An 11,373-nucleotide genomic window follows, 5' to 3' on the forward strand; every position below is an offset into this window, starting at 1 on the left:
TCATTCCCAACCCATCTGCCCCCATCTTTTCCCAAATATTCCCCGTTTGCCCCAGAATTCCTGGGATTTTCCCCCATTTCCCCCAGGATTTGCCCAGATTTTCCCCCATTGTTCCAGGATTTTCCTGGGGTATTCCCCCATTTTTCCCAGAGTTTCCCCCCATTTTTCCTGGAATTTTCCTGGATTTTCCCCCTAGATTTCTCCCAGGATTTTTCCCAATTTTTCTTGGATTTTTTCCCATTTTTCTCTGATTTTTTTTCCCATTTTCCCCGGGATTTTTTCCCTATTTTTTCCCCAGGATTTCCCCCATTTTTCCCCTGATTTTTCCTTCTTTTTTTTTTCCAATTTCCCCCTTTTTTCCCCCCATTTCCGTGCCCACCTTGTCGTGCAGGGTCCAGCCCAGGTACTTGAGGTGGCTCACCCAGGAAGGACCCAGGAATTCCCCGTTTTTCCCCATTTTTTCGGATTTTTTCCCCATTTTTTCGGATTTTTTCCCCATTTTTTCGGATTTTTCCCGTTTTTTCCCGTTTTCCCCCCGTTTCCGCGCCCACCTTGTCGTGCAGGGTCCAGCCCAGGTACTTGAGGTGGCTGTCGGTCAGGAAGGAGCCGGGGAACCTCCGGACCCACAGCCCCAGCTCCTCCATGCAGAGCGCGCGGATCTCGGGCACCACGTCCCTGCCGGGGGAAACTGCCAACAGCGGCCCCAAAACCCCCAAAATCCACCCAAAACCCCCAAAATCCACCCAAAATCCCCCAAATCCACCCAAATCACCCCAAAATCCACCCAAAATCCACCCAAATCCACCCCAAAACCCCCAAAATCCACCAAAATCCACCCAAAATCCACCCAAATCCACCCCAAAACCCCCAAAATCCACCCAAAATCCCCCAAATCCACCCCAAAACCCCCAAAACCCACCAAAATCCACCCAAAATCCCCAAAATCCACCCAAAATCCACCCAAAATCCCCAAAATCCACCCAAATCACCCCAAAATCCACCCAAAATCCACCCAAATCCACCCCAGAACCCCCAAAATCCACCAAAATCCACCCAAAATCCCCCAAATCCACCCAAAATCCCGCCAAAATCCCCTCAAATCACCCCGAAATCCCCTCAAATCACCCCAAAATCCATCCAAAATCCATCTTAAATCCACCCAAATCCCCTCAAATCACCCCAAAACCCCCAAAATCCACCCAAATCCCCCAAAATCCATCCAAAATCCATCCCCAATCCACCCAAATCCCCTCAAATCACCCCAAATCCACCCAAAATCCTCCCTAAAATCCCTTTAATCCTAAAATCCCCCCAGAGCCCCCAAAATTCCACCCCTGGGACCCCAAAATTCCCATTAACCTCAAAATCCCCCCTTCAAACCTCAAATCTCCCCTCACCCCTTTTTTCTTGTTTTTGCCCATTTTTTCCCAATTTTCTCCCATTCTCTCCCATTCTTTTCCCTTTTTTCCCCATTTTACCCCATTTCCCCCCCTTTAGCCCATTTTTACCCCATTTCACGGCTTTTTCCCCATTTTGCTCCATCCTATCCCCGTTTTCCCCCATCCCATTCCACTTTTTCCCATTTTTACCCATTTTATCCCATTCTTTCTCACTTTTTCCCCGTTTTTCACCATTTTTCTCACCATTTTCCCCTTTTTCCCCCGTTTTCTCACCGGTACCGATGCACGAAGACGCCCTTGAAGATCCCGTTCATCAGCAGCTCCAGCTCCTCCTGCTGCTCCCTCAGCTACAATTCCCAAAATTCCCCCCGAAATCCATCCAAATTCCCAAAATCCCACCCGAAATCCCACAAAAATCCCCAAAAAGTCCCACTCAAAATCCATCAAAATCCCCCCCAAATCCCGTTCATCAGCAGCTCCAGCTCCTCCCGCAGCTGCAATTCCCAAAATCCCCCAAAATTCCACCCAAAATCCCCCAAAATCCCACCCAAATCCCACCCAAAATTCCACCCAAATCCCACCCAAAATTCCCCCCAAAATCCACCAAATCCCACCCAAAATCCCACCCAAAACTCCCTCACAATCCCCTCAAAAACCCAAATTTTCACCTAAAATCCCCCAAATTCCCCCCAAAATCCCCAACTTTCCATCTAAAATCCCAAACTCCCAAATATTCACCTAAAGCGCCCCCAAAATTACCAAAACCCGCCCAAAACCACCCCAAATCCCCCAAAAGTCCCAAATTTTCACCAAAAATCCCCCAAACTCCCCTCAAAATCTCCAATTTTTCACCTAAAATCCCAAATTCCCAAAATCCCCAAATTTCCACCTAAAAGCCCCCAAAATTCCCAAATATTCACCCCAAAATTCCCAAACTTTCACCCCACACCCCCCAAAATTCTGGTGTTCCCCTATTTTTTCCATTTTCCTGGGTTTTCCCCCATTTTTTCCCACTTCTCCCCATTTTTGTCCCTGATTTTCCCCCACTTTTTCCCCCCACTCTCATTCCCATTTCCCCCAATTTTTTCCTTTTTTTCCCCCATTTTTTCCCCAAAATCCCCGTTTTTCACCCCGTTTTCATTGCCCACCTGCAGCTCTCTGTCCCTCAGGGTCTCCAGGCGCTCGCTGCCCCTCCGGCCGGACTCTTTTTCCCCCATTTTTTTGTATTTTCCCCCATTTTTTGTATTTTCCCCCATTTTTTCCTATTTTCTCCCAATTTTCCTGTTTTTTCCCATTTCCCCCGTTTTTATCCCTGATTTCCCCCCATTTTTCCCCATCTCCCCCTCACTTTCCCCCCATTTTTGTTCTCATTTCCCCCATTTTTCTGCCTTTTTTTTCTCTGTTTTTCCGGGTTTTTCCCTTTTTCCCAAAATCCCCGTTTTTCAGCCCATTTTCATTGCCCACCTGCAGCTGCCTGTCCCTCAGGGCCTCCAGGCGCTCGCTGCCCCTCCGGCCGGGCTCTTTGCCCTTTTCTGCCCCAAACTGGCGCTGACAATTCTCCTGCTGCTGCCCCACGGCCAGCGCCACCTCCACCAGCGAGCTCATCAGCTTCAGCGCTGCAAAAACGGGGAGAAAAACGGGGAAAAACGGGAAAAAGGAGAGAAAATGGGGAAAAATGGGGAAAACAGGCGAAAAAATGGGGAAAATAGGCGAAAAAATGGGGAAAAAAGGAGAATAAACAGAGCAGCAATGGGGGAAATCCCAGCAGGGAGTGCATCGGCCTCAGGGTTGGAAATGGGGGAAAAACGGGGAATTTGGGTAAAAGGGGACAAAAAAGTGGAAAAAATGGGAAAAAACAGGGAAAAATGGGAAAAATAGGTGAAAAAATGGGGAAAAAATGAGAAAAAGCAGAAAAAGATGGGAAAAAAATTAGAAAAACTGAGGAAAAAAAGAGAAAAAACCGGGTAAAAGGATTTAAAAATCGAGAAAAATCAGGAATAAAACGTGAAAAAAACAAGAAAGAAACAGGAAAAAAAAGGGGAAAAGAGTGAGAAAAACCAGGAGAAAAGTGGAAAAGCAGGAATGCTCAGGGCTGGAGAGGAAAGAAGAGAACGGGCAGGATCACAAAGCGCAGGAGGGGCAGCGCACCTGCCAGGGTGCCGGTGTGGCGGAACGGGCGCACCTGCGAGTCGGCCAGGCCCGTGAGGAACGACAGCAGCGAGTCCATGAGGAAACCGTCCTGCAGCTCGCGGTGCTGCCCGCGCGACACCAGCGCCGCCAGGAGCTCACAGAAACCAGCGCGGAACCGGCGCCACGGATGGGAGCTCTGAGAGAACGGGTACTCTGGGGAGTCCTGAAATACAGAAATATAAATGTAAATGTAAATGTGAATGCATCCATAAACACAGTCCATGAGGAAAACCTCCGTGCAGCCCCGCAACAGCACTGCCAGGAGCTCACAGAAACCAGCGCGGAACCGGCGCCAGGGCTGGGAGCTCTGAGAGAACGGGTACTCTGGGGAGTCCTGAAATGTAAATATAAATATAAAAATTTAATAAATTAATATAAATACATTCATAAATCTGCCCAGAACTGGCACTGGCAGGAGCTCACAGAAACCCGAGCGGAACCGGCGCCAGGGCTGGGAGCTCAGGGACAATGGGTACTCTGGGGAGTCCTGAAAATATAGAAATATAAATGTAAATGTAAATGTAAACGTATCCATAAATGCAGCCAAACGCAAAGGTGCTGCAGCTCCTGATGAATTCACTGAAAATCCACCAAAAATCCACCAAAAATCCACTGAAAATCCACCGAAAATCCACTGAAAATCCACCTAAAAATCCAATAAAAATGCACTGAAAATCCACCAAAAATCCAATAAAAATGCACCGAAAATCCACCAAAAATCCAATAAAAATGCACTGAAAATCCACCAAAAATCCAATAAAAATGCACTGAAAATCCACCAAAAATCCAATAAAAATGCACTGAAAATCCACCAAAAATCCAATAAAAATCCACTGAAAATCCACCAAAAATCCAATAAAAATGCACTGAAAATCCACCAAAAATCCAGTAAAAATCCACTGAAAATTCCCTGAAAATCCCCCAAAAATCCACACATCACCAGAGTGCTGGGATAAAAATATACAAAATAAATATAAAACAAATATATAGAAATGTATCCTGGAAATAAAGAAATACAAATAAATAAATGGAAATATATCCATCAATCCACCCAAATCCAAATGGAACCAGTGCCAGGGCTGGGAATTCCTGCACAACGGGGACTCTGGGGAGGGCTGGAAACAGAGAAATAAAAATAAATCCAGGGAAAAGACACCAAAAATCCAGGGACAAATGGGAGGCCTGGAAATAAATCTAAGTAAAGAAATAAATGCACCAAAAATCCTGGGAAAAGGCACCAAAAATCCAGGGGGAAAGGGAACTTCAGGGAGACCTGCAAATAAATCCAAATAAACAAATAAATACACCAAAAATCCCAGGAAAAAAAAAAACCACCAAAAATCCAAGGAAAAAACACCAAAAAAATCCAGGGACAGAGGGGACTCCAGGGAGACCTGCAAATAAATCCAGGGAAAACACCAAAAATTCCAGGAAAACAACAAGAATTCCAGGGGGAACCTGGAAAATTCCCCGGGACAGCCCCAAAATTCCCAGGAGAAGCCCCAAAACCCCCAGGAAAAGCCCCAAAACCCCCAGGAAAGCCCCAAACCCCCAGGAAAAGCCCCAAAACCCCCAGGAAAAGCCCCAAAACCCCCAGGAAAAGCCCCAAAAGCCCCGCGGAAGCCCCAAAAGCCCCAGGAAAAGCCCCAAAACCCCCAGGAAAAGCCCCCAAACCCCCAGGAAAGCCCCAAAACCCCCAGGAAAAGCCCCAAAAGCCCCAGGAAAAGCCCCAAAACCCCCAGGAAAAGCCCCAAACCCCCAGGAAAAGCCCCAAAACCCCCAGGAAAAGCCCCAAAACCCCAGGAAAAGCCCCCAAAACCCCCAGGAAAGCCCCAAAACCCCCAGGAAAACCCCCAAAACCCCCAGGAAAAGCCCCCAAAAGCCCCAGGAAAGCCCCAAAAGCCCCAGGAAAAGCCCCAAAACCCCCAGGAAAAGCCCCAAAACCCCCAGGAAAAGCCCCAAAACCCCCAGGAAAGCCCCCAAAACCCCCAGGAAAGCCCCCAAAACCCCCAGGAAAAGCCCCCAAAAGCCCCAGGAAAGCCCCAAAACCCCCAGGAAAAGCCCCAAAACCCCAGGAAAAGCCCCCAAAACCCCCAGGAAAACCCCCAAACCCCCGTGAAAGCCCCAAACCACCCCCAGGAAAGCCCCCAAACCCCCGTGAAAGCCCCAAAACCCCCAGGAAAAGCCCCAAAACCCCCAGGAAAGCCCCAAAATTCCCAGGAAAAGCCCCAAAACCCCCAGGAAAAGCCCCAAAACCCCAGGAAAGCCCCCAAAACCCCCGTGAAAAGCCCCCCAAACCCCCAGGAAAACCCCCAAAAGCCCCAGGAAGCCCCCAAATCCCCAAGCGGAAGCCCCAAAACCCCCAGGAAAAGCCCCCAAAACCCCCAGGAAAAGCCCCCAAAACCCCCAGGAAAGCCCCAAAACCCCCAGGAAAGCCCCAAAACCCCCAGGAAAAGCCCCCAAAACCCCAGGAAAAGCCCCCAAAACCCCCAGGAAAAGCCCCAAACCCCCGTGAAAGCCCCAAAACCCCCAGGAAAGCCCCAAACCCCCGTGAAAGCCCCAAAACCCCCAGGAAAAGCCCCCAAAACCCCCCAGGAAAGCCCCAAAATTCCCAGGAAAAGCCCCAAAACCCCCAGGAAAAGCCCCCAAAACCCCAGGAAAGCCCCAAAACCCCCAGGAAAGCCCCAAAATCCCCAGGAAAGCCCCAAAACCCCCGTGAAAAGCCCCCCAAACCCCCAGGAAAAGCCCCAAAAGCCCCGCGGAAGCCCCAAATCCCCCGCGGAAGCCCCAAATCCCCGTGAAAGCCCCAAAACCCCCGCGGAAGCCCCGGTACCTCCTGGAAGGTCTCGGTGAGCCTCCGGATGATCTCGGAGTTCTGCAGCTCCCGGAACATCTCCGGGCTCACCACGCCTGAAAATCCCCGAGGATTCCTTTCCCCACAGCCCAAACCCCAGGATTCCAAGGTTTTCCCCATTTCTCTCAACCCCAGCCCCAAAATTCCCCATTTTCCCTCATCCCAATCCCATTTCACCCCGTTTTTCCCCATCCCAATCCCATTCTTCCCAATCTCAGCCCCAGGATTTTTCATTTTCCCTCATCCCAATCCCGTTTTTCCCAATCCCAATATTCCCCATTTTCCCTCATCCCAATCCCATTTCTCCCTCTGTTTTTCCTGATTTTCCCTCATTTTCCCCATTTTCCCCCTCATTTTCTCCTTTTTTTTCCCATTTTTTCTGATTTCTGCCCCATTCCCACCCCTGCAGCCGCAGGAGCGCACGGTGAAGTTGAGCAGCGCCAGGAACTCCCTCATTTTTCCTGGTTTTTATCCCATTTTTCCCCAATTTTTTCACTCGTTTTCCCCATTTTTCCCGGGTTTTTTCCCCATTTTTCCCAATTCCCCCGTTTTTGCCCCGTTTCTCACCCCGGCAGCCGCAGGAGCGCACGATGAAATTGAGCAGCTCGAGGAACGCGGCCTCCCGGTCCCGCCGGTACCACTCCAGCCACTCGTCCACCAGGGTCTGAGCAGCAATTTGGGGGGAAAAAAGGGAATTCAGGGGAAAAAAGGGAATTTGGGAGGAAAAAATTAATTTTGGGGAAAAAAACCGGGAATTTTGGGGGGGAAAAAAACAGATTTTTATGAGAAAAAAATTGAGATTTCAGGAGGGAAAAAATTATGAGCTTCAAGGGAAAAAAGAGAATTTTAGGAGGAAAACAATTTTAGGAAAACATAGAAATGTGCTGGGAAAAAGATCGGAATTTTGTAGGGGGAAAAATAAGAATTTTGCAGGGAAATGAAAGGAATTTCAAGGGAGAACACAGGGGTTTCAGGAGGGAAAAAAATCTGGAAATTTTGGGGGAAAAACAGAAATTTCAGGGGGAAAAAAGAGAATTTTGGGGGAATAAGAACAATTTCAGGGGGGAAAACGGGAATTTCAGGGGGAAAACGGGAACTTCAGGGGAAAAAAAGGGAATTTCAGGGGAAGGAAAAATGGGAATTTCGGGGGAAAATCAGGAATTTTGGGGGGAAAGCCAGGAATTTCAAGTAAAAAAGAAAATTTTGGAGGAAAAAATCGGGAATTTTCATGAAAAAAACCTGAACATTTAGAGGAAAAACAGGGGAATTTTGAGAGAAAAATTGGGATTTGAGGGGAGAAAGGGGATTTAGGGGAAATCCTGGGAATTCTGGGAACCTCCCAGGGATTTCTTTCGATTTTTCGGTACCTCCGTGGCCACCTTTCCCGAAAAAACGGCCTCGAACAGGGAATTCTGCTCCGGGGAATTTCGCTCCGGGTCCCGCCCATCCCCGCGGGAGACACGGGAGCGCTTCGGGGCCTGAGGGGAAAACGGCGGAAAATCAACGGAAACCGGGGAAAATGAATAAAAATCGGCTATAACGAGTGGAAATCCGTTAGAAAAATGAGGCTTTTGGGACTTACGAGGCTCCTGGCGGCTCCTCGGGGCGGGCCCCGCTTGCTCCGGGGCCGCAGAGAGGCCTCGAAGTCGCTGCCGGAGTCGGAACCGTCCGGGAATTCTCTGAGGGGATTTTGGGGGGAAAACCGGGAATTTTGGGGGAAAGGGGGGAAAAAGGGGTGGGATGGGGGGAAATGGAGAAAAAAATGGGAAAGTGGGGGGAAAATGAGAGAAAAAAATGGGAAAATGAGGGGGGAAAATGAGAGAAAAAAATGGGAAAATGAGGGGGGAAAAGGGATGGGATTGGGGGAAATGGGGGGAAAAGAGGGGAAATGAGGAGGAAATGGGGGAAAAACTGAGGAAAATGAGGGGAAAATGGGAGAAATGAGCGGGGAAACGGGGAAAATGGGGAGAAACTGAGAAAAACTGGAATAAAAAAATTGAGGAAAATGTGGCTGGAATTATGAAAAAACTGGATAAAAAAGAGCTGGGATGGGGGGAAACGTGGCAAAAATGGGCCAGAAATGAAGAAATGTCGGGAAAACTGGGATAAAGTAGCGAGGAAAGGGGAATGAGAGGGTTTTTGGGACATTGCCAAGAAACTCACGGGCTGCGGGGGGAGCCGGGGGAGCCGCTGACCCGCGGGGCCGATCCCGGAGCGCGGCCGGACGAGGAGCCTGAGGAGGAGCCCGAGGCACGGAGCCGGGGGGAGCGGCGGGGAGCCATGGCCGAGCTGGGAGAAATGGGAAAACGGGGCAAAAACCAGGAAAAACAGGGTAAAAACTGGGGGGAAAGGGATTATATGGGGGTCTCTAAAGGCTGGGACCCTCCCAGAGGAGAAAATGGGGGGTGCGAGCACCAAAGTTCCCTCAGGGGAAAGCGGAGCCCAGAATTCCCTCAGAAGGGAAAGGTGAGGGGTGGAAGGCTCAAAATTCCCTCAAAAGATAAAAATGACGGATGGAAACCTCAAAATTACCTCAGGAGAAAAGGCAGGAACCCAAAATTCCATCAAAAGGGAAAACTGAGGGGTGGAAACCTCAAAATTAACTCAGGGAAAAGTGAGGGAGCCCAAAATTCACTCGGAAGGGAAAAATGAGGGATGGAAGGCTCAAAATTCCCTCAAAACAGAAAAATGAGCCATGGAAACGTCAAAATTACCTCAGGGAAAGAGAGAGGGAGACCAAAATTCCCTCAAAAGGTAAAAAATGAGGGGAGGGATCCTCAAAATTCCCTCCAAAGGGAAAAATGAGGGATGGGAGCATCAAAATCCCCCCAGGTCACAATTTCAGGGGTGAATGAAGCCTTTCCCTCACATTTGTGGGGTCAAAAACCCAAAACCCCTGAAAAATCCCCTCAAAAAATCCCCAAGCCCCCCTGGATCACATCAAGGGGTCTCTCAGACCCCCCCAGACCCCAATTTGAGGGGTGGGGGTGAAGCCCCCCCTCAGAAAACCCCTCTGGAGCGAGGAGACTAAAGCTCCCCCTCACAAATCCCTCAAAGAGAGGAGGTCAGGACCTTTCCGAGCCTCTCAGACTCCCCCAAACCCCATTCTAAGGGGTAGGGATGAAGTACCCCCCTCACAAAACCCCCCTGGAATGAGGTGAATGAAGCCCCCCCTCACAAAAACCTCTCGGCTCCCACTGAGGGGCGGAGTCGGAACCTCTCAGCTCCCTAAAACCCCTCCTCAAAGAACCTGCGAACCCCTCGTGCCCCTCCCTCACCTTTACGGGGCTGAAAGTCCCGAAAAAACTCAAAAACTCCCTCAAAAAAAACCGCGCCGAACCCCGCCCACCTCACGCCTGCCTCGCTTCGCGCCAAAACAAAATGGCGCCCGGCACGCGCCCCAGCCTCGGCGGGCGTGGCTACGCGCGGTCACGTGGCCGAAAGGGGCGGTGCGGCGTGTGTGAGTGGGCGTGGCTTCATTGGTCACGTGGCTCGTGGCGCCAAAACCGCAGCGGGGCCGCTCCGTGAGGGGGGATTCCCCAAAACCCCAAAATTCGGGAATTCTGTGGGGAATTTGGGGTTTGGGGGGGATGGGGGGCTGGAGGGGCTTGGGGGATGGGGTTCTACTGTAGTTTTGGGGTCCCATTTAGAGTGAGGACCTTAAAACCCCCAACATTTGGGAATTCTGTGGGGAATTTGGGGTCTGGAGGGGGCTGGGTCCCATTCCCGATCCCATTCCTGGCCGCAAATCCCATTCCCGCCCCATTCCCAGCCTGATCCCATTCCCGTTCCTATTCCCGACCCCATTTCCCTTCCACTCCCCACCCCAAATCCCATTCCCAGCCCTGATCCCAAATCCCGATCCCAAATCCCAAACCCCGCCCCGCTCCCCTCCCCGATCCCGGCCCCGATCCCAAATCCCAAACCCCCGCTCCCCCAATCCCCGCTCCCCGCCCCGATCCCCAATCCCAAACCCCGCCCCTGTCCCGCTCCGCCCGCCGGGGCCGTCCCGGGGCGGGCCCGGAGACAAAAGGGGAAAAGTTGGCGGGGCAGGGAAGAGAAGGATCGGGAAGTTCGGGCTTTGGGATCGCTGAGGGGGTTTGGGATCGCTGAGGGGCTTTGGGATCGCCTGGGAGGAGGGAGATCGCTGAGGGGATTTGGGATCGCCCGGGGGATTTGGGATCGCCCAGGGGATTTGGGATCGCTGAGGGGATTTGGGATCGCTGAGGGGCTTTGGGATCGCTGAGGGGCTTTGGGATCGCTGAGGGGATTTGGGATCGCTGAGGGGCTTTGGGATCGCCCGGGGGCTTTGGGATCGCTGGGGGTTTGGGATCGCTGAGGGGCTTTGGGATCGCTGAGGGGGTTTGGGATCGCTGAGGGGCTTTGGGATCGCTGCGGGGGATTTGGGATCGCTGAGGGGATTTGGGATCGCTGAGGGGCTTTGGGATCGCTGAGGGGATTTGGGATCGCCCGGGGGCTTTGGGATCGCTGAGGGGGTTTGGGATCGCTGAGGGGGTTTGGGATCGCTGAGGGGATTTGGGATCGCTGAGGGATTTGGGATCGCTGAGGGGATTTGGGATCGCTGAGGGGTTTGGGATCGCTGAGGGGATTTGGGATCGCCCGGGGGATTTGGGATCGCTGAGGGGATTTGGGATCGCCGGGAGCCGATCCCGGGATGTGGCGGAGCTGAGCGAGGCCGCGGTGAGAGAGAAGTGGGGGAAAAGGGTTTGGGGTCGGGGAAAAAAGGGGTTTGGAGTCGGAAAAGGGATTTGGGGTCGGGGAAAGGGATTTGGGATGGGGGGAAACTGGAAGGGGGGGAAAGAGATTTGGGATCATGGGGAAAGGGATTTGGGATCGGGGAAAAGGGATTTGGGATGGGGGAAAGGGGGAAAGATGGATTTGGGATGGAGGGGAAAGGGGTTTGGGATC

At 51.3% G+C, this 11,373-nt stretch overlaps 1 protein-coding gene across 1 annotated transcript; it reads right to left on the minus strand.

Moving 5' to 3' along the window:
- LOC115916366 (cohesin subunit SA-3-like) lies at nt 1–8,728 on the minus strand. Its single transcript, XM_030970070.1, has 10 exons — nt 8,608–8,728; nt 8,027–8,123; nt 7,812–7,922; nt 7,012–7,108; nt 6,424–6,500; nt 3,549–3,753; nt 2,865–3,016; nt 1,674–1,747; nt 552–675; nt 1–60 (listed from the first exon to the last, which is right to left on the minus strand). The coding sequence occupies exons 1-10, from the start codon at nt 8,724–8,726 to the stop codon at nt 1–3; spliced, it is 1,116 nt and encodes a 371-aa protein (XP_030825930.1). The 5' UTR covers nt 8,727–8,728.
- Nucleotides 8,729–11,373: the final 2,645 nt, after the last annotated feature.

The sequence above is a fragment of the Camarhynchus parvulus genome, unplaced genomic scaffold (genome assembly GCF_901933205.1).
Source record: "Camarhynchus parvulus unplaced genomic scaffold, STF_HiC, whole genome shotgun sequence".
Classification (NCBI taxonomy): Eukaryota; Metazoa; Chordata; class Aves; order Passeriformes; family Thraupidae; genus Camarhynchus; species Camarhynchus parvulus.

Coding starts and splice junctions, on each gene's coding strand:
- LOC115916366 (XM_030970070.1), bottom strand. CDS start 8,726: ATGGCTCCCCGCCGCTCCCCCCGGCTCCGTGCCTCGGGCTCCTCCTCA. Junction 8,124..8,607: donor CCCGGCTCCCCCCGCAGCCC/GTGAGTTTCTTG, acceptor AAATCCCCTCAG/AGAATTCCCGGACGGTTCCG. Junction 61..551: donor GCTGGACCCTGCACGACAAG/GTGGGCGCGGAA, acceptor GGAAAATCCCAG/GAATTCTGGGGCAAACGGGG.